Here is a 23,436-nt window from a genome sequence, read left to right as displayed (position 1 = left end):
GTGTGTGAGAGAGAGAGAGAGAGAGAGAGACACACACACACACACACACACAGAGCGAAGTTCCCGCTAAGCTCTGCAGCCATACAGCAGCCTATAAAGCGCTGCACAGGCACTCAGGGCTGTGGCGGGGAGAGATGCCTCTCCCCCAAACCTGGACCTGCCAAGGCCATAGGAGAGGTGCCCCTCTTCCAGCCCTGCTGCGGCCAGGGGAGAGGTACCCCTTTCCCGACCCGAACCCAGCCTGGCCCGGACCTGCCGTGAATGGGGGAGAGGCACCTATCCCACGGCCCTAGCCCCGGAGCTGCCACGGTGGGGAGAGGCACCTCTCCCCACACCAGCCCAGGTACTGCTGTGGGGAGAAAGAGCTGGGGGGAGTCCTCTCTCCCCGCCGTAGACCCGAGGCAGCCTGGACCCCAAAGCCCTCATCCCTGGCCCCACCCCAGAGCCTGCACCCCCAGCCGGAGCCCTCCCCCTCCCCCCCGCACTCCAACCCTCTTCCCCAGCCCTGAGCCCCCTCCCACACTCTGAACCCCTCGGCCCCACCTCTGCCTCATTAATTTTGTTATGTGCAGCAATATCACCTCCATATTGGTGCACATAACAACAAAATTCATTACGCACATGGGTGGGAAAAATCAGAGGGAACTCAGAGACAGTGAATGTGTGTGTGTGCTGGCTGCTGGGGAAGTCTATGAGAGACTGCGTGCTGTCTTTTTAAGCACAGTGGAACTCATCAGGAGGCTCATTCAGACAGCAGCTGCTTCTGGCAGCTCTGTCCTGCTCCTGAGCCCTGTCCTCCCTCCCCTGCTCTGTGAAGATGGGGTACATGAGTGGAAGGGAGGCGAGGGGAGGGGGACACCCTGACATCAGCTGCCCCCCCACCTGCCTCCACTCTGCATAGCAAGCAGGCAGGTTCCAGGAGCAGCTGACCAGGGGCTCCAAGGAAGAGGGTAAGAGCAACGTGGCTGCAGAGAAGCAGCTGGGAGGGGTACCTGAACACATGTTGCTGGACGTGCGGGGCTCGGCTAATCAAGTTTGCGGCACTTGATTGATTCTTGGGCAGTCATGTGGCTGCACAGCTTAGAGGAAACACAGATTAGCATACTATAAACATAGCTCAACATTCCCTCACACTGCCAGACACATATGAGCCACTGATTCAAACATACAGGCCCCCACTCAGAGCCTAGTGTACTACATCTGTCCTCCAAAACACTGAGTGGAATTACCCCACATATTTTCAGCCTCCACTCAAATACTACAGCATCTTATGTTGAGGATATACAAAGAGAGTAGAGGCTGTTTGTGGAAACTTAACTTTGACTTTCAAATATTTGTCACCACTAACCTTAATTTGAATGTCCAGGTGTTCAAACATTTTGCTTTTGTCATAACTACAGCTTTCTCTAATAATGCATTAACTAATATCTATGTCCACTCTTAACTGAATCTTCAACTTTATATAATCATGATCTTACATATAAAGCATGTTTTGTAAGGTATCGGGGAAAGGTTATGATCTGCTGAAAGTCATTTCTCTATCCATAGATGTATATCATTAATGCATATGAAGTTATGAGAATTGTGTTGTATGCTTGTCATTAAAACATGCTATAAGTTGATGAATCAGCCAGATATTAGCTCCCCAGATGCAACAACAAGGAAAGTAACCAACTCCCGAGCAGGGTGTCAAACAACCCGTCAACAACCATTGTCCAGCAAGGGAGCTACAATTCAATGACTCATCTACATGAGGCCACACCAGAGGAATTGCTCAACCTTGCCTGGAGACTCAGCAATGCCCCCAGACAGTCCTGGACTTGTGCTCCCCAAGCACATGGGACTGAGGGTATAAAACAGAACACAGTGGCCACATGCTTGGCCTTTCTCCTTCACCCACCTACACTGCAAGCAACAAGGATATTCTGAAGACTCGAACCGAGGGGACTGGCCCAGATTTCAAGGATGAAATCTGTGTACTATGAACTGCAATAGCAAGTGGAGTGAGAAAAACTGCTTAATCTAGATGTTGCCCAGTCTAATAGGGTTGAGAGTTTAGACTGTGTGCTTATATTTTATTTCTTTTGGTAACTAATTTTGACTTTTTGCCTATCACTTAATATCACTTAAAATCTATCTTCTGTAGTCAATACATCTGTTTTAGTATTTATCTTTACCAGTGAGTTTGTATGAAGTGTGTGGCAGATCTGCTCAGGTTTTGCAAAGGTTGGTGTATATCCACTTTCCATTGATGAAGTGGTGAACCAATTAATAAATCTGCATTGCTCATCTTGAGCAGTGCAAGATGGTATGGGGCTGGGAGCTGGGGGATTTGGCTCTGGTGCCTTTCTGTGTGTGATTCATGAGTGCCTCTGGGAGCATTCATGCAATCTAGCTAGGTATGGGGTCTCCACATGCAGTTGTGCTGAGTGATAACAGCACCTGAAGGGGTTTGCTGCTGGTTACTAGCAAGGCATTGTGAGAGACAGTCCAGGCTTGAGAGAGTTCAGGGGGCACAGCAGTCCCACAGTCCCAGGCTGCACCCTGGGGATGCCATCACACATCCCAGTGGAGAAAGTATACCCAACTGCTGAGTAGGAGGCAATTGCTTGTTAAGAAACTACTACTGTAGTCCGCAGTTCAGACTTTTCTTCCATGCCATACTGTCTGTGACTTTATTGACATAAACTGTGACCTTATAGATCCTTGTTGCAACCAGGGTCCTCTGGTGGCACCAGGTCTTGTACAGAGGAGGTCAAGTGGGGTGTCTATGGGAAGGTTGTAGTTTGCTGGTTATGATTATGCTGTCTGTATGTGTGTATCATTTTTGTAGTTGAAGTTATGAATATTGGCTATGTATCTGTTTAATTCTAAGTAGCCTCAGTGAAGCATTTGGTCAGCTTCTTGAGAAAGGACTATTCTCAGTAAGTGCCCAATCAAGAAACACTTAACTGACAATGGACTTTGGGAGATGCCAATCGACATCTGAGCTTTCCTGGAAATGTTCAAACTAACATGTAAACAATGGTGTTGGCCAGCAAAAAGCTGAATCATTCATAGACATTTGACTTGCCCAGGTGACTGCAAACTCCGTCTTGTTGAGGGGATTTTACACAGGAGAACAAAGGGGTTTCCACTGACAAGAGAGAGACTATATAAGGCCCTGGAAACCCCTCCATTTTGTCTTCAGCTGGCTCAAAAGAAAGCCTCTCCACCCCAAAGAGATGTCTGAAAGAAACTGGAATAAAGGACAGTAACTACGGGGGTGTGAGTTATTGCTGGACCCAGACTAGGAAGGAGTCTGGTCTGTCAAAGAAGCTCACTGGAACATCTCTGAGGGTGAGATTTACCTGCATTTAGTTTCTTACTGTATCAGGCTTAGACTTGCGTGTTTTTGTTTTATTTTGCTTGGTAATTTACTTTGTTCTGTCTGTTACTTGGAACCACTTAAATCCTACTTTTTATATTTAATAAAATCACTTTTTACTTATTAATTAACCCAGAGCTAGTAATTAATTCCTGGGGGAGCAAACAGCTGTGCATATCTCTCTATCATTGTTTTAGAGGGTGAACAATTTAGGAGTTTACCTTTATAAGCTTTATACAGAGTAAAACAGATTTATTTGGGGTTTGGACCCCACTGGGAACTGGGCATCTGGGTGTTGGAGACAGGAGCACTTCTTAAGCGGTTTTCAGTTAAACCTGCAGCTTTTGGGTGACATGGTTCAGACCTGGGTCTGTGTTTGCAGCAGGCTAGCATGTCTGGCTCAACAAGACAGGATACTGAAGTCCCAAGCTGCCAGGGAAAATGGGCTCAGAGGTAGTCTCAGCACATCAGGTAGCAGTCCCAAGGAGGTTTCTGTGACTCAACCCGTCACACTGTCCTCTTCCTGCCAGCTTTTTATCTGTGATTAAAGGGGCTGACAGTTGTCTCCTCAAGCCATGTTCCTGTCTGGAAGGAGGAGAGAAAGAGCAAATCAATTCTGGAGCAGGAGAAAACAATTCACTGGTGCCAAATTAATTATCTCCAGAATTGGCAGAAGTACCTGTTACATAATAACAGAAATTAGAAATGAAAAAAACATAATGTAGTTTATCCTCCATGCTTGCTGACCAGTGAAAGATTACTCAATACAGTATATACCCCAGCGTGTTGTTTAGTTCCTGTGGGGCTTCTATTGCACACTGACTCAAGTCACTCCTGGGCTCAGGACAAATCACTACCACATCGCCATTCAAGAGTAAAGGAACCAGAGGGGTTTTATTTGGCTATCACCCCATTAGGCAGGACACCATCTATCACTGCCTGCCTTTGCAGCCACAGGGAAGTCATTGGTAGCAAGGTTGAACGACATTTACACATCAGGCCTACCTTCGCTTCAGGGATGCTCTGACTGGCTGTAGACCCTCAAGGACATCACAGATAGGACATCACAACTATAATCCTGCATCAGGCTTGCTTTCCCTCAGGCATACTATGGTGACACGCACCCGTCTCTTAAGCAGCCCCTCCCTTCCTCCCTGCCAGCCAGCCAGCCAGCCAGATCTGTCCCACATAGTGAGAGCTGAAGGTCTGCTTTCCTTGTGAGTCAGCCCTCAATTGAACTGTGCTCTCCCCTTTTAACCTCTCCCTCTAAACCTGCCACTGCAGGTATGCTGGGGCGGGGCTGACTGAGACCACAGCAGCTCATTCCTGGTAAGTGTGCAGTTGTATTCCCCATTGCACAGATGCTGGTTTCCTCCAGGCCCCAGAGGTGCTCAACCCCCAGCTCTGCCCCCAACCACCCACTTCCCCAAGCCCCCACCCTGCCTCGCCTCTCCCCCGCTGCTTCTCCCCACCCCCACCCCAGCTCCCCCCAAGCTCCCACCCTTACCCATTCCCACCCCTGCTCTGCCCCACCTCTTCCCACCCAGTTCCACTCCCTCCCCCAGGTATGCCCTGTCCCTTCTTCTCCCCATTGCCCCCCCCCCCCAACAGATCCTCCTGGATGCTGCAAAACAGCCAATCACAGTAGGTGGGAGGCACAGGGAAGGAGGGGGAGGCTCTGATCAGCAGGGCCACTGGCAGATGGGAGGCGCTGCGGGGGGGAGGGGAGGAGCTGGCTGCCAGTGGGTGCTAAGCACCCACTAATTTTTTTCCATTAAAAGCACCCACAGAGTTGGCACCTATGCCCCATCGCAGTCTCCTAGGGAGATTATTCCAGTCAAATGGAGATCACTGGCAGGAGATCTATTTTAAATGTAATACCGCCACCCATCACAGTGGTATCTGAGTACCTTTCAAATAAAATTGATAGCAATAGTGAAGTCTCTACTGGATTTAATGGAGTAGCTGCCACTTCTCCCTTTTTGGGGCAAAAATTTTAGTTGAGGTGTGGGATTCATTTACCCTTTTTTCAGTTTGATGTGTTACAGGGTTTGGGGGGAATGACTGGGGGGAGGCGTTAAAGTAATATTTGTTTCCTGTATCCAGCTAAAATTTTCCTTTACTCAGATTCACTCAGTTACTCTTATTTATATCCCTAATACCATTTCAATCAATCCTTCTTCCATGGTGTTTACATCCTTCAAGTTTTCTAGGTAGTCATCCTCTTCCCCTCTGTAGTTGTTAAGTCAAGTTATATATTTAATTATTTTAATCTTTTCTTGTGCGTCAAACTCTTGATCTTTTTGTTGTTGTTGTTCTTGGAATATTCTCTAGCTATTCAAAGTCTTTCTGGACTTGAGGTGCCCGTCACCATACTCTCTATCCCTTTTAGGTCAGGTGTTCTTAATCTTTGACCTGGTATCAGCTATCTGGTAATGGCAGAATGAACTTGTGCTACTCCTTTGCCATTGGCTTGACAGAGAGAACCAGGTGTTTGCGAAAAGTTTCACACAGCACAATGTACACAAAGGGGTTGAGGCAACTGTTCGCATAGCCTAGGCTGATGGCTGCATTATATGTGTAATAGAAGATAAGAGTGGGGTGACTGATAGACAGCTGTATCAACTGTAGTAAGTGATATGGTGACCAACAGATAAAGAAGACCAGGCATATAGCAATGGCAATCACTCTTCTCATCCTCAGCCAGACACTGCATTGGTTAGCTGGGGCTACAGAGGACTTCATGTGTCGAAGTATCTGTGCATATGCAGCAACAATAACTACAAAGGGAAGAGCGAAGGCCAGGAAGAACTGGTACAAGGTGAACCAGTACAGGTCAGTCTCTGGATTGGGGAGGCGGATGTCACAGCCCACAGTACCACCAGGAAATGGGATGAGCCTGGCAAAGAGCCATACTGGAGTAATGCTAATGAACAAGAGTGCCCAGAGGAGGCAGATGACCGAGGTAGCGACAAAGGGCTTCCTGAATCTTGAAGAGGAAATGGGGTGAACCGTGGCCAAATATCGGTCTATGGACATAGCAGTAAGAATATAAGTGCTGGTGAACTGGCTGTTGGCATCCATGGCAGTGATGAGTGTGCACATGATTTCACCAAAGTGCCAGATCCCATTCCCCATGAGTTGGTGGACCATGAATGGCATGCCCAAGGGGAAAAGGAGGTCCTACCGAGAGATTGGTGATGAAGATGTCTGGGACATAATGGCACCAAGGAACTTGGATTTCTTCACTATTGTAAAGATGATCGTAGAGTTGCCAGCAATGCCAAAGAGACAGATGATGCCAAACACAGAGGGCAGGATGGTGCTGGTATAAGAAAAGCTCTGCAGTCGTGGCCACTCTGAAACCAAAGGAAACATATTTATAACAGGTGGACTTTTGTCATTTATGTTTGTGACAGAATTTGGTGCTGGAAAAATGACTCTGCCAATGCACTTCCAGACTAGCCCTATCACACTGTTTGCTGTTCCACACAAACTCTGCCAATGCAGCAGCCTTTGTTATTCCAGTTCTGGGCCACACCGCTCTACCAATACACCTCAACAGGAACAAAGGAATTGCCAAACTAGATCAAACCAGTAGCTCCTGGAGTCTAGTATCCTGTCTCTAATAGAGAGCAATAAGAGATTCTTCAAGGGAAGATTAAAGAAGACCCATAATGTACAATTATGGAATAATTTACCCTTTGAGAAAGTTTCTTTCTGAATCCAGACATTTCATGATTAACTTATACCCTGAAGTGTGTGGGATTTTATCCCTTATACTTTATTATCCTAGTTAATGTAACTGCAGATGTTCTCCTTATCTGTTTTAAACAAAATCTAATCATATTTGAAATCACAGTAAGCTCTTGGCCTCGATATCTTGTGGCAGTGAGTTTCACAAGTTAACAGTGTATTGTATAAAAACGTGTCTCCTTTTAGTTGAGTAAATGCCCCTTTTGTTGTTGTGTTGAAGAGGGAGTAATAAGCAGCATCCAATGTACCTTCTCTGGACTCTGTATTATTTTCTATACCTCTATTATTTTCCTTTTTATTAATCTCTTTTCTGAAATAGTTCTAGTCTTTTCAGTTTCAACATGGAAATCTCTCCGTGCCTTTATCATTATTACAACCCATCTCTGGACCCTTTCTATTTCTGCAGTATCTTTTTTGAGATTTAGTGACCAGGCTGAACCCAGTTGTAATGAGGTGGAACAACTTCATTCTGGCACACAGGGGGTTAATTCATCCTGTTGGGCTCAGCTAACCCTGCCCCTTCCCCCTGGCAGGAAGTGTAGGGGTGGGGCAGGAAATATAAGAGCAGGAACCTGTTGCTTAGTTGAGAGGAGGCTAGGGAAAGAGTCAGATGTCCTTCCCAGGGAGCTGAGCTATCCATGGAGCCAATGACTGGCTGTGGCAGGCAATGTCTCCTGAATCAGCCTGGAGACAGGCAAGTAGAGCCCTGCGTGGATAGCCATGGATATAAATTGGTATCTGTGGAATGGCAGGGCTCTCCTGGGAACTGCAGCAACAAAAGGAGCAGAACATGAGGTTGCTGCTCCCAGGAGCCAGTGGCCCATGCTGGTGGCTCCTCTGGCACAGCTGTACCATCTCCAGCCCCGCCCCTGTCCCTTCCATGCAGCTGTCTGTGTCTCCTGTCTGGGGGTGTGTGTGCCACTTGAACACAAGAGCATGACCAGTGACAGCTGCCGGTCAGCCTGGTGCCTGCCCCAGTGGTCAAGGCTGGGGGCGATAAAGCCGTGCCAGAGGAGCTGCTGGTGTGGGGCGCTGGCCCCTGGGAGAGGCAGCCCCATGTTCTTCTCCTTTTGCTGCTGCAGTTCCTGGGAGAGCCCTGCGGTTCTGCGGATACTGATTTATATCTGCATCTGTGGGTATAAATTTGTATCTGTGCAGGGCTCTAAAGGCAAGCCACTGCCCTGGGAGGCTGAGCAGAGAAAGTGGAGAATGAGCTGTTCATCAGGGAGCCTGGGAACCAGCTCCCAGCAGCTGCAGAGCAATCCAACCAGATGCCGATAGGAGGCAGTCCAGGGAAATGAAACATTGGCTTTGTGTTGCTCGGAGGCAAGGCAGTGACTTCATGTTTCCCTGACAACCCAGTGATGGGATCACCTGTTGCTTAAAGGGCCCTGGGCTGGAACCCCTTAGCCCTGTCCCTGCACTTATGGTTGGATGAGTGCTAACCCCAAGGCCAAGAGGCCTCAGCTATTGCCTGTTTATTGGCCCAGCCCACACCCAGGAAGCCTGAGCTATTGCTTGTTTAGTTGCCCCTCTGGATGCCAGGATGCCTGAGTGATAGATCCAATGTGGATGCTGAGTCCCAAGTGCTGCCAAGAGGGAATGCCCTGACCCTGAGATGCAGGAACCATACACCAATATGCCAGGTGAGGGCGTACCATTGATTTATATATGGCATTATACTCCTTTCTTGAGAAAACAGCTTGATTCAGAACTGATAGGGGTTTTTTTTGTTTGTTTTGTTTTACACTGTGCTTTTAGCCCTGATCCTATGCTATGGTTAAGGAGTGCTCCCAGCAAGCACTGAAGGGAGTTGCAACAATGGCTTGGGGGTCATCTCTGTCTGGTCCCTGGCATATATTAAAAGCCCAGGTTTCAGAGTAACAGCCATGTTAGTCTGTATTTGCAAAAAGAAAAGGAGTACTTGTGGCACCTTAGAGACTAACCAATTTATTTGCGCATAAGCTTTCGTGAGCTACAGCTCACTTCGTCACTTCAAGTGAGCTGTAGCTGACGAAAGCTTATGCTCAAATAAATTGGTTAGTCTCTAAGGTGCCACAAGTACTCCTTTTCTTTTTATTAAAAGCCCACAGGGTGTTCTCTGATAAATTGGCTGCCAATGGCAGCTGGAGATCAGAAAGCATAAAGGAGCTTGGTCACACGCAGTTTCCTCCAGCAATGCCCCTGACACCAGCGGCTGGGGGGAGGGAGGGTACGGGGTTCCTTAGGAGGCTCTGTAGGAACTCTGCCACCCAGGAATTCCTTTACTCTTGGGAAATCTTCAACTGGCTTGATATGCTCAGTTTAGTGCTGCTTTGTAGCAATGGACAGTGCAAATCAGCCCCAATGTACCAGAGAAGCAGGGCATTTTTCTTTAAATTTCCCACCATTGTAGCACTGGTGCAGCTCCATCAGTAGCCATGATAGTGAAGTTCTTGTGTAGACAGGGTACCAGCCACTGCTAGCATTGCAAAACCTTTGTCGTCTAGGCCTGCTCTAAACAGGGTAGAGGACATAGTGGCTAAAATGCCAGAAGCTTATCTACACGAGTACTCTCACAATTGGTGGAACAGCAACAGTGGGAAATAGCCTGCAGACACAGAACCCAAGAAATCTAACAGGAGAAAGTTGGGCTATATTATTTAAAAATTAATCTTGTTCCTGATTTCTTAATTCTTTCCTCTCTTCCCCAGGACAGTAGCAGGTGGGTTTATTATTTTGTGGGTGAAGCGTTTTTGGGTCTAAGGCCTACTTTACACTTAAGATTTAGGATGATATAGTTACTGTGATCAGAGGTGTGAAAATCCACATCCTGAGTGGCATAGTTATACACAACCTACCTCCTAGCTAGCATTGCTTGGAGAGCTGGTATTCCTACAGCAACAGAAAAACGCGCAGAACTGCCTGGCTGCCTCTGAGCCTAGGAGCCACAGGGACATGCCGGCTGCTTCCGGGAGCCACCTGAGGTCAGCATCGACTGGCCAGAGCCTGCGCCCCTTCCCGCACCTCAACCTCTGGACCCAGCCGTGAGCCCCCTCCCGCACCCAAACTCCCTCGCAGAGCCTGCACCCCAACCTCCTGCCCCAGGCTCAGCCCGGAGCCCCCTCCCACACTTTGAACCGCTTGGCCCCAGCCCAGAGCCCATACCCCAACCTCCTGCCCCAACCCAGTGAAAGTGAGTGAGGGTGTGGGAGAGCGAGTGATGGAGGGAGCGAGGATGGAGTGAGAAGGGGCAGGGCAGGGGTGTGACCTTGGGGAATAGGCAGGGCAGGGGTGTGACCTTGGGGAATAGGCAGGGCAGGAGGCAGGGCAAGGGTGCTTAGGTTTGTGCAATTAGACAGTTGGCAACCCTAATGTAGCCATAGCGTTATTCTGTGAAGCTAAAGGAGATGGGTAGGAGGTGGTCTGGAGGACAGTGACTTAGAACCTTAAGTGTCAAGTGTAGCTGTCCACCATTGGGTCCTGGTCTGGAGCTTGGCGGACGGGACAGGTCCAGAGGATATTACAACACCAGAGCCTTTCACCTAAGGTAAGAGGCCTGCTGGAAAAGACCTTTATTGCTCAAGGGCCCAGATCCCCAAATCCCTGTACTGAAGGGGAAGGCTGGACACCCTTGGGGTGGGAGTGCTGAAGGGCAGGTGTTTTCAATGGGGAGATGACCTGTCTGACCACTAGGTGGCATTGTGGGCAGTTGTGCACCTTCTATAGCCTCAGATTTTTGTTTCCCAGATTTCTAATATCTACTGCTTCAAAACACTCTTTTCCCAATATGCATCTCATTTTACCCCTCACCCTCCCTTGAGCTGGTTACTGGCAGGTTTCAGTTCATTTGGCTTCTGTACTTCTAGTTACAGAGACAAAGTGGGAGAGGTAATATCTTTTATTGGACCAACTTCTGTTGGTCAGAGAGACAAGGTTTAGAGCTTACACAGAGCTTTCCTTCAGGTTTTGCAAGCAGTTTGGTTAAAAGGTGAATTACTTATATCACCCATTGAACCCCCCATCACACTCCTCCTCCCTCCCTGGGATAGAAAGCTATACTCACTGGTGGAGGTCAGAGGGACTCCAGGTTCAGAGCTGATGCAGATATTCAGTTCAAGAGGCAGCAGATCCATGGTTACATCTCACTCTTCCCCAGCTGATCACTCCTGTGGTCTCATGCAGATTACTGCAGCCTCAGTGCTAGCAGTTTCTTGTAACAGCCTCTCTGATTCCAAGGGGGAGGGTCTGTCTCCCAGTGTTGCTGCTTCACTGCTTACATTTGGTACACACCACTTTCTCTCCCTCCTTCTCCATCAGTTCCCACGGACATCACCTAGATACAGTAATATGCAGAAGGAGATATAAATTAACCTTTTCCCTGCCTGTCAGATATACCAACACTGCAACTTGCATTTGCTAATATTGCTACATCTGTGGAGATGCTGGTCAGCCAGAGAAGCTAACCTTCACCTGCCTATCTTTGTTTTCATAGAAAGGTTCACCAGGTGTTTGGGACTTAGTCTCTTTAGCTGAACAGTTTCTGACAACAGCTTTTTTACTCACTGCAACACTGGGTTCTACAAAGGAAAAGTATTTACTTACTAATTTTTAGAGTGTGCATTGCCATAGCAGCGTGGGGTTGCAACTACAAAGAATAAAACAAAAAATGGATTGAAAAACCAAAACATAGTCAGCCAAGTGCTAAAGACAATAAATGCCTCTCCGGCTGCTCTGAAGGTGGCTAGACTCAGGCTCTGTCAAACTGCTAATGGGAGGAGATTCAAAGATGGGCTCCCTGAATTGAGAGAACTCTGCCCCTAAACATGGAGGGCTAGAATCTGGTCTGTCTTTCTGGTGTAAATGGGAATTGTTCCCCTGACAGTAGATTTACACCAACGTAAACTGAGAGCAGAATCTAGGCTGAAGTGTTCAGTTGCAGCTTCACCAACAATTTTAACTGCCAGAAAGGGTGTAAGCTCTAAAGTTAATAACCATCAACTTGAACTGCAGTAGGAAATATATAGGAGGCCAGTGCAGTGTGATCGCTGTCAATGATCTTGGCAAATTGGAGAATTGGCCTGAAATCAATAAGGTTAACTTGAATAAAAACAAGCATAAAGTAAGCACTTAGGATGGAAAAAATTAAATGCACAAATAAAAAAAAAGGGGGGGAATAACTAGCTGGCAGCTCTGGTCAGCACTGCTGACCAGGCCATTAAAAATCCGGTCGGTGCAGGGCTGGCAAGATCCCTATCCGGCTCTATGCAGCTCCCAGGAAGTGGCCAGCATGTCCCTTCAGCTCTTGGGTATAGGGGCAGCCACGGGGGCTCCATTGCTGCCCCTGCCTCAACCCGAGCGCTGGCTCTGCAGCTCCCATTGGCCAGGAACCGTGGTCAATGGCAACGCTCAGAGCTGCTTGGCCGTACCTCCACCTAGGAGCTGAGGGACATGCTGCTGCTTGCAGGGAACTGCCCGAGGTGAGAATCGCCTGGAGCCCACCCTCTTCACTTCCTCCCGCACCACAACCCCCTTCCCCAGCCCTGAGCTCCCCCCGCACCCAAACTCCCTCCTGGAGCCCACACCCCATCTCACGCCTATGTTTACCAGTTTTGTCTGCATGGTTTGATGGGCAGAAGATGCTGAAAGAGAAGGGGAGGAGTCCTTCCCTTTTGCTCTCTTAAGCCTGCAAAATGTAACTCCTAGTTCTTAACAGCACATAGGAGTTCCAGAAATCCAGCAAGAATCGTAACAGCTCAGCACATTATTATTTATTTAGTTATTTGTATTAGCATAGCGCCTGGGAGCCCTACCAGGACCCCATTGTGCTAAGCACTGTACAAACACAGAACAAAAAGAGATTTCAAAGCATCTTACTAAGGAAGATAAATATACTTATATCTCTTTTAGATGCAGAAACTTGCCACACTATGGTAAGTGGCAGAGAGAAGGCTAGAACTTAGCTTTCAAGTCCTAGTCTAGTGCCCTATCCACTGGAACCATACTACTGTGTTGCAAGATATAGTGGCAACCAAGGATTAGATTTAACATATGTAAATCAAGGTGGGTGATCTTTATATCATTTGAAAAACTTCTCCTCAAGCTGTGTGTGGGATGTGAGTACCAGAATGGGACAATCCCCTTACCCTCCCTATTGACATTGGATAGAAAGTGCAGAATAAGGAGCCAGAAGACAACACTAGGGTATTGGACGAATGAGAAGGAAATATTTCCTGAAAGCCAGATGATACTTATTACAGCAAAAGAAAAACCCTCTCTCTGTTTTCCTCAGTCTACAATTCATTAGGCCTTTGTTCAGGCAAAGCCCAAACAACTGGAATATATGAGCTTGGCTCCATCTAGGGGCAGGAGTAAAAAATTCACTAACCACAGTATTTCTTAAATTAATAGCTTATATGTTTACTGGTAGTAAAAACTTTAGTTAGTAAGCCTTCGCTGTACTTTCCAGATGAACCACGCTTTTTCAGCACTCATAACTTTCTAAAACAAATTCCCCAGGCTTGGTCTCTGCCCAAAGGTAATTTTTTTGAAGGTTTGAGTAGAATTGATTTGAGCTGCTTGAGTTATGTCAATGTTAAAAGCAAGTGAACAAAACAACCCATTTTTCCTATTTCTATTGTAGTAGCACCCAGAAGCCTCAAGCTCAGGACCCTACTATGCTGTCCCCTGTTGAAACACACAGGAAAATATGGTGCCTGCCCAGAAGAGCTTATATTAACTGAAACATTGGTGTTCGCCTAACAGCTGAAGCCAGAAACTCCAAACTTGGCGTCAGCTCTAAAGTCCACAGTGAGCAAAGAAAACCAGTTGCACCTTATGCTTGGAACACTGCCCTTCGAACTAGTCCATTAGGCCACTACCCTCTCCTCCTCAAGACATACTTCTGCTTTGACTACAGGAAATCAGCCAGCTAATGATGGCTAGGTCAGAGGAAAAAAACTTTTAACATAATTTGGGACTAAGATGTATACATAATAGCATCTGTAAATTCATTAACCACCTCTCTTATCTCCTATTGTTTAGCCACACTCATTCGTCATATCTCCTTGTAAATTAGACTGTACATTCATATATATGCACACGCACCCCCCCAACATATGATTTGTATGTATCATCCCTTCCTCACTTCTTTGTTTGTATTACACCTAATACAGACTGTAAGATCCTCAGGGCAGGCACTTTTCCTTGTATATCTGTCAAGTGCCATGTATATCTCTGGAAGTGTACAAATTATAATGATTGTTAACAACATCAGCAGTGTGGTCAAATTAAAATTGCATCAGACACCTTAACTTTTGAATATCCTGACTCTTGTGTACTTTATTTCTCAGGCTTAATGTTACTTTCACATCAGTTTTTGCATTTCATTTTTATTAATAGTGAAATAATGTATACTGTTATTCACTGAGTAGCCCCAATGTGCTTGATACTGTATGAACATGTAAGAAAACACAGTCCCTGACAACAGTATCGTATAGTCTAAACCAGACACAAATAATCCAGTACAGATACAAACGGTATACCCTGGTGAAAGGTCTAATCTTTGGATCAGCAGTGCAGATATCTTTGTTTTGTTTTTGTTTTTTTATTTTTTGCATATCATATATATAAAATACAGTTTTGAAGGGGCAACCAGACCTGTCCAGATGACTGTTTTTAATTAGTCAGTGGGTATGTCTAGCAAGCATTTTGGAGCAAGCGTCTTAGCTGGGGATGAAAAACTCCTGCTAGTGCTCTAAAAATGGCCATATAGACACCTTGTTGAAGTTGAAGAAGAAAAGGAGTATTTGTGGCACCTTAGAGACTAACAAATTTATTTGAGCATAAGCTTTCATGAGCTACAGCTCACTTCATCGGATGCATTCAGTGGAAAATACAGTGGGGAGATTTATATACATAGAGAACATGAAACAATGGGTGTTACCATACACACTGTAATGAGAGTGATCACTTAAGGGGAGCTATTACCAGCAGGAGAGCGGGGGGGATGACACATTTTGTAGTGATAATCAAGGTGGGCCATTTCCAGCAGTTGACAAGAACGTCTGAGGAACAGTGGGGGGTGGGGAGGGGAGAAATAGTTTTACTTTATGTAATGACCCATCCACTCCCAGTCTCTATTCAAGCCTAAGTTAATTGTATCCAGTTTGCAAATTAATTCCAATTCAGCAGTCTCTTGTTGGAGTCTGTTTTTGAAGTTTTTTTATTGAAGAATTGCAACTTTTAGGTCTGTAATCGCGTGACCAAAGAGATTGAAGTGTTCTCCAACTGGTTTTTGAACGTTATAATTCTTGATGTCTGATTTGTGTCCATTTATTCTTTTACGTAGAGACTGTCCAGTTTGACCAATGTACATGGCGGAGGGGCATTGCTGGCACATGATGGCATATATCACATTGGTGGATGTGCAGGTGAACGAGCCTCTGATAGTGTGGCTGATGTGATTAAGCCCTATGATGGTGTCCCCTGAATAGCTATGTGGACACAGTTGGCAATGGGATTTGTTGCAAGGATAGTTTCCTGGGTTAGTGGTTCTGTTGTGTGGTTTGTGGTTGCTGGTGAGTATTTGCTTCAGGTTGGGGGGCTGTCTGTAAGCAAGGACTGGCCTGTGTCCCAAGATCTGTGAGAGTGATGGGTCATCCTTCAGGATAGGTTGTAGATCCTTGATGATGTGTTGGAGAGGTTTTAGTTGGGGGCTGAAGGTGATGGCTAGTGGCGTTCTGTTATTTTCTTTGTTGGGCCTGTCCAGTAGTAGGTGACTTCTGGGTACTCTTCTGGCTGTTCCTCAGATGTTCTTGTCAACTGCTGGAAATGGCCCACCTTGATTATCACTACAAAAGGATTTTCCCCGCCCCCGCTCTTCTGCTGGTAATAGCTCCCCTTAAGTGATCACTCTCATTACAGTGTGTATGGTAACACCCATTGTTTCATGTTCTCTATGTATATAAATCTCCCCACTGTATTTTCCACTGAATGCATCCGATGAAGTGAGCTGTAGCTCATGAAAGCTTATGCTCAAATAAATTGGTTAGTCTCTAAGGTGCCACAAGTACTCCTTTTCTTTTGCGAATACAGACTAACACGGCTGCTACTCTGACACTTGTTGAAGTTGCGGCTTGCCGAGCTCCAACCCTTGCTGTAACATTAATGTACTGTCTATACAGCTATTTTTAGAGCACTACCACAAGCCCTGCTAGTCAGTTTGTCATCCTGGGCTGGGAGGCTTGCTGCAAAATGTCTCGACATACCCAGTAAGGTTTCAATAGGAGGTAAGCACCTTGATACTTTCGTGGATCTGAGTCTAATGTATTTCTTCTCTGACCAGATGGACTCAAATCTGCCTTAAGGATTCTGAATTATTTGGTCTCGGCCTTCACCCTGGTGGTCACTGCTCCAGATCACAAAAACATATAGGGCCAGATCATCCTCCCACAGATCAACACATGGAGGAGTCCTTCATATGGGTCTCTATCCTCCTCCACATGGAAGCGGGACTTGGGTGCCTGGGTCTGCCTGTAGAGAAGGAATAGAGTCATGGTAGATCAGGGCAAGGAGGACACACATCTTGCCCTCCTTCAGACCAGAGCAACTTCACTAGAAAAGTTAAGTCAGTTTCAGAGATTAACAACTCTTTTTGAGGACCTGTCCCCTAAGGAAGCCACTGCCAAGGGAGCAGAGCCTCAGTTGGAGAAGTACAGAGACTCTGAGGGGATGGCTTTGACTTCCTGCAGTACATCTAAAAAGAAAAGGAGGACTTGTGGCACCTTAGAGACTAACCAATTTATTTGAGCATAAGCTTTCGTGAGCTACAGCTCACTTGAAGTGATGAAGTGAGCTGTAGCTCACGAAAGCTTATGCTCAAATAAATTGGTTAGTCTCTAAGGTGCCACAAGTACTCCTTTTCTTTTTGCGAATACAGACTAACACGGCTGTTACTCTGAAACCTGCAGTACCTCTGTAATTCACCAGTTTTGGAGCCTGTCCTCCTGATGGAATGATGCAGGTATATCCCAGTGCAGGAATCCTCATAGATATCCTCCATTAAAAAGTCTTGTGCTTCCACAGCTTTTACCAGAAAGGGGGATGATCTGGGCCACAATGAGATATAATTAGTCATCTCTGCCCAGTAAAAGCTCACAGCTTGAATAACGGGGATGTTGCATCTCAGTGAAGTGGTAGAACCATATTGTTTTCATTTTATATAATATGTTCATCCAGTGCTCCGGCAGCATACATAAGCTTTAAAAAAAAAACCCATCACTATCCCAAGTCACCCATAATAAGGTAGTTTTCCATCTTACTATCATGAGCGAAGGTCAAAAACAAAAGTAAAAATCCCCTTCTCTTCAACACTCAAAAAGAGTGCTTGTTCCTCTAAGCAAGGAGTAGTGTGGCCTAAGGAACAGGGCACTGGACAGGGAATTAGAAGACCTGGCTTTAGTTCCATCTCTGCTACTGATGTGCTGCGTGATCGTGGGAGGGTCAATTTGCGTTTCCTTGTCCTCATCTATAAAATGGATATAATATTTAGTCTCCTTTGCAAATTGTTTTGAGACCTACTGGTGAAATGTTATTAAAAACCCCTGTGATTTGTAGATTCCAAGACCAGAAGGGACAATTATGATAATCTAGTCTGACTTCCTCTATTACTCTGGCCAAAGAACTTCCCCAAAATAATTCCCAGAGCAGATCTTTTAGAAAAACATCCAATCTTGATTTACAAATTGTCAGTCAAGGAGAATCCACCACAACCCTTGGTAAGTGGTTCCAATAGTTAATTACTCTCACCATTAAAAATTGATGCCTTATTTCCAGTCCGAATTTGTCTAGATTAATCTTCCAGTCATTAGATCATATTATACCTTTCTCTACTAGACTGAAGAGCCCATTGTTAGGATATAGATATTCAGGCCGGTCTGTAAAGGCCTATACTCTAAGAATTTAGGTGTATTCTTATCACTTAGCTAGTTATAGAGGTATAAAGAAAGAATCAAAATCACTGTCTATCGGCGTAAGGGCCTGCTCTTACTGTGACAGTCTGAGGCCCTGTTCTTAGGCTAAGATCTTTGGTTAAGCAGCAGAGGCAGCCATAAGCTGGGAAGCGAACGGTCACATCCTCACATCCCAAACTAGTCACATTGAAATAAGGTGCTATTGGGCTCTTAGGAATACAATCCTGTCCTGATAATGCCTATCACCTCCAGAGAAAGGGAAGTGCCTAGAAAATGTAAAAGGAAACTTCGTTTGATAGCATCCTGTCTGGCAAGAACTCACTTATCAATAGCTGGGATGTGAAATCCTCATTTCTGTGTTGTTCTATCACCGTAGTCCCCATTTCCCTATTGTTTGTCTGTATAATCTCTGTCTGGTTCTGTGATTGTTTCTGTCTGCTGTATAATTAATTTTGCTGGGTGTAAACTAATTAAGGTGCTGGGATATAATTGGTTACATAATCGTGTTACAATATGTTAGGATTACTTAGTTAAATTTCAGGAAAATGATTGGTTAAGGTATAGCTAACAGAACTCAAGTTTTACTATATAGTGTGCAGTCAATCAGGAAGTAAGCAGGGGAATGGGAACAGGGAATGGGGGTGGGGAAATTGGAATCATGTTTTGCTAAGTGGGGGGATGGGAAGAGGGACACAGGTAAGGCTCTGTGGTGTCAGAGCGGAGAAGGGGGACACTAAGGAAGGAAACTGGAATCATGCTTGCTGGAAGTTCACCCCAATAAACATTGAATTGTTTGTACCTTTGGACTTAGGGTATTGTTGCTCTCTGTTCATGCGAGAAGGACCAGGGAAGTAAGCAGGTGAAGGAATAAGCCCCCTAACACCCACTGTTAACTGTTTGTTCCCCATGTAAATACTTATAGATCAGGGACGGGCAACCTTTGGCATGCAGCCCGTCAGGGAAATCCGCTGGTGGGCCGGAACGGTTTGTTTACCTGCAGCGTCCACAGGTTCGGCCGATCACAGCTCCCACTGGCCGCGGTTCACTGTTCCAGACCAATGGGGGCTGCAGGAAGCCGTGTGGGCTGAGGGATGTGATTCCCAGGATAGAATCCCCCCTCTGTAAATATGGCCTACATTTTTTGTTTGTTTGCTTTGTCCAGTTTTCCACATGATCCAGATCTCTCTGAATCAGTGACCTGGCCTCTTCACTATTGATTACTCTCCAAATTTTTGTGTCATCTGCAAGTTTTATAGTGATTGTTGGGGACACTGGGGCATGGCCACTAGGTAACTCGAGGGGATGGAAGACCACGAGTGTCGATGAAGCCCCCTCACACTAGGCCCAGGTGTCTTTGGTCCCCCCCTCCCGCCTGGAGGCACTCGCAGCAGCTCTGCATACTAGGCCCAAGTGTCCTTGCCCCCCCAGCCCCCACGGGGCCTGGAGGCACACACAGCAGTTATACTGAGGATCTGCAACAACATGCTGCAGAGTCAGACTGCCTGAAACTAAGCAAGGCCAAACAGGACAGATATGGAAGAACAATGCTGAATAAAGCAGCTTTATGTATAGTTTAACAAATGATACAGAGAACCAGGGAACTAGCTGGGAACTGGATTGGCTGGCTATATGGATACTTGGGGCAGCTTGCTATTGGATAAGTATGCTGGGAAAAAGGATGTATAAAAGCCTGTGTAATTTCCTGCTCTGTGTACAGGATTTGAGATTCAAATCTCCCTGTAGCTATTTGAAGCTTCAAATAAACTTTTCTGCTTCTCCACCCCGTTGTGATTATTGGGTGTAGCACACCAGGTAACGAACCACTCAAGCTGTTGTTCAGCCTCTCGGCACTGGGCGCCGGCAACATGATTATTTGTTTTCTTCCAGGTCATTGACAAAAATGTTTAATAGCATAGGGCCAAGAATTGATCCCAGTGGGATCCATTTAATGTGTACCATGTTAATTTTATATTGTTCTAGTTTTTTAATCAAAATGTTGTGTGGAATCAAGTCAAATTTCTTACAGAAGCTTAAGTATGTTATGTCAACACTATTACAATTTTGGTTGATAAAAGTAAATTCACCAAAAAAAAATCAAGTTAGTTTGAGATCTATTGATTTGCATTAACTACATTACCTTCCTTTAATTCTTCATTAATTGAGTCCTGTGTCAGCTGCTCCATTATCTTGCCCAGGATCTATGTCAGGGTGACAGGCCTATAATTACCTGGGTCATCCCATTTACCCTTTTTAAAAATTGACACAACATAATTTTCTTCCAGTCTTCTGGAACTTTCCCAGTGCTCCAAGACTTATTGAAAATCAACATTAATGATCCAGTGAGCTCTTCAGCCAGCTCTTTTAAGACTATTGGATGCAAGATATTGGGAATTGCTGATTTTAAAATATCTGATTTTAGTAGCATCTGTTTAACATCCCCCCAAGATACTAGTGGAACAAAAAGAGTATTATCGCTATATGATGAGATGAAGGAAAACAGGACACCATCACCTTCCCTCCTCTTGCGAACTCTGCCCTGAGTACCCCAGTGTGATTTTTAGAATAGATGGAAAGAGGGAAATAAGTATTCCTAACCTGTCATTAAACCTTCAACTCCCTGAGAATGCTTTCATCCTTGGGTATATTTCAACTCATCAAACTTTTTTCTTTTCACTAAATTAACTGAGGGAACTAACCCTGTCACAGGATTTAAGAGTAGAATTACTTTGTCTGGATTATTTGCGTAGCTAAAGCTGAACTGGATCCTCAGCAAACAAATTGGGTGCTTTTGGGGTAAGGTAAAGTTTGTGTAGCACCAGGCTACAATTTTTGCGAATACTCCCACTTTTTGGATTATTACATTAATTACAATGAGCTCCGTGGGTTAATTTTGCATTGCGTAAATGTTTTCTTCTATCATTTGTATATTTGTTACCTTTCATTTGTACAGTGTCCCCTCATTCCTGTATTATGAGGAGGTAAATAGGAATGCCCAATTTACCTTCTTTATACCTTTCATTATTTTATACCTCCTTCATGTCCCATTTTATTTGATTACTCTCTCAGGTAAACAGTCCCAATACTTTTCAGTTTCTCATCATATGAAAGGTGTTCCATGACAATAAGCATTTTAATCCCTAGTTTCTGGACCACCCCCCCCCCCTTCTGCAATATCTTTTTTGAGATAGGATGACCAGAACTGAATACAGTATTCCAGATGTCCCAGTTATTTATATAACGGTTTTAGAATATTCCCTGTATTATATTCTAACCCATTCTTTATGCATCATAGCATTTTGTTTGATTTCTTGACCACCACTTCACACTGAGCGGAAGTTTTCTTTGAGCTGTCCATACTGATGTCCAGGTTCTTTAGTTAATTTAGAATCCAGTAATAGGTATAAGTAGTTCAAATGACTCTTACTAAAGTAAAATGCTGTTGCTCTGCATTAGGTATATTTACAGGGCAAACATACCCTTTGTCTCAGCAAATCATTACTGGATCTTTACATCAAATCATTACTGGGTCTCTACATCAAATCATTACATGCTTGGGTCTCCTTTCTTGGTAGCTGTATTTGCGTCTGAGACAGAGTTGTAAACTTTAACCACTAGAGGTCATAGACTATCTGCAATTCAATATGACAGGTTTCAGAGTAGCAGCCATGTTAGTCTGTATTCGCAAAAAGAACAGGAGTACTTGTGGCACCTTAGAGACTAACCAATTTATTTGAGCATAAGCTTTCATGAGCTACAGCTCACTTCATGGGATGCATAAAAGTGGAAAATGCAGTGAGGATATTTTTATACACACAGACCATGAAATTCAATATGGTTAGGTTTGGAAAGATTTCATTTTTATTGGTAAATGTTGATTTCAGCAAATACACAACAAATAATGAAACAGATGATGATTGAAATGTACAGCTAGGCAAAGAACAAAAAACACCACTTTTGAACTTAGCAGAGTTTGATTTAAAGCTATTTATTTTGTATAGTTTGACATGATGTTGACAACTTGTGTGTTAGGTTATAAAGCTTTAGCTTTTTGAATCTCAATTTCTACTGTAATTGAACAATTATTGTCTTACCCCCTCACATAAATTCCTGCAACTGTGAAAGTTTAAATGGATAAAAATAAAAAAGCTTAAAATAAAATTGATATTTTCAAATTACTTTTAATAATGTCTATTTAATTTTGCCAAGTCTAAAGATGATACTTGACAAGTGAAAAAATGTTTTCTACAGAGTGGAGGAAAGATGGATCCTCACTCCTGCCCAGCAGCTCCCCTGCTGTCCTCGTGCTGGGCTCCCGGCACAGATTTATACTAAGTTGCTGACCCAGTATTTTGGGATGTCTCTTTTCCGGGCCTGCAGTGTCGGTGAAACGAGATTTCCATTGCCGCACTGATCGTGCCGCCCTCCCTTGGGTAAGGGCTGCCCATGGCAGGTGCCCCGGCGCCCGGGCACACGGAGGGAGTTCCAGGGAAGTTTGAGGCCTCATGGGTACTGTCCCTTTAAGAGTCCAGACGTCTCCTCCGTTCCCCAGGGGACTAAACACTCTAACCTCGCCTACTGCCGAGGACATGATTTCTATCTTCTAATTGGCTGCTTTACAAGACAGTCACAAGTAGTTCCGCCCCATCCCCTCTCGCCCTGCCCATTCATGTCCGTTAGCTTCCCAGGCCGCTCGACAGCCACTGGTTGGCATTCGTGACACTCAACTAGCTCCGAGTATGCCGATTGGCAACAGGAGCTGTCAATCATCTAACCTAGGGGCGGGTGGGGGCGGGTCAGTTTCCGTGGCTGAGGGAGCCGGCGGCGGCGAGGCAGGGTTACCACCAGTTCGGGGAAGTTTAGTCTCTGGGGGCGGCTCCGGAAGGGGACGAGGCGATGCCGAAGCCGGGATGGAGCCGTGACCAGGTGCGTGGGAGGCTCAGGCCTCGGAGAGAACCGAGACCCCTCCCCCCCGTTTGCTGCAGGGTCCCTCCGTGTAAGGGGGAGGGATCCGCCCCTCCTCGGAGACCCTGGGGCCCGCTCCCCGCCTGTTAGCGCCGCGGATGGTTCTGCGCCCCCGGCACGCCGCGCCCCCGGCACGCCCCCCCCACCGAGACCGGGCCCCTGCTCGCTGCCGGCGGCGCCTTTCCCTCCGCACTCACTGGCCCGGGGAGACACCCCGCATCCCGCAGCGCAGGGAGACACCCCGCCCCCGCCCCTTGAGAGGCCCCTCCATGAGCTCCCCCCCTCCCCCCCCCGGGAGATGCTTTGTTGCCAGCCCGCCCCAGTTGAGACCCCTCGTTCTCCTCTCCTCAGTCAGGGCCCCAGTGAGATTCCTCGTTCCCTTCTGAGACCCCCCCCCCC

At 45.9% G+C, this 23,436-nt stretch overlaps 2 protein-coding genes across 3 annotated transcripts in view; one reads left to right on the top strand and one right to left on the bottom strand.

Annotated features, from left to right (window-relative positions):
- Positions 1–5,821: 5,821 nt before the first annotated feature.
- MCHR1 (melanin concentrating hormone receptor 1) lies at positions 5,822–11,238 on the bottom strand. Its single transcript, XM_077834958.1, is given in 4 exon segments — positions 5,822–6,551; positions 6,553–6,593; positions 6,596–6,726; positions 11,169–11,238. Coding segments are annotated over 4 exon segments (972 nt in total).
- Positions 11,239–22,871: 11,633 nt separating this feature from the next.
- Positions 22,872–23,436, top strand: part of MRTFA (myocardin related transcription factor A) — a 180,842-nt gene continuing 180,277 nt past the window's right edge. For both annotated transcript variants that reach the window (XM_077830397.1, XM_077830390.1), the window contains exon 1: positions 22,872–22,998. The gene's annotated coding sequence lies outside the window, so the exon portion shown is untranslated. The remainder of the gene's footprint in view (positions 22,999–23,436) is intronic.

The sequence above is a fragment of the Eretmochelys imbricata genome, chromosome 1 (assembly GCF_965152235.1).
Source record: "Eretmochelys imbricata isolate rEreImb1 chromosome 1, rEreImb1.hap1, whole genome shotgun sequence".
Taxonomy (NCBI): domain Eukaryota; kingdom Metazoa; phylum Chordata; order Testudines; family Cheloniidae; genus Eretmochelys; species Eretmochelys imbricata.
This window is presented reverse-complemented; position numbering and strand designations above follow the sequence as displayed.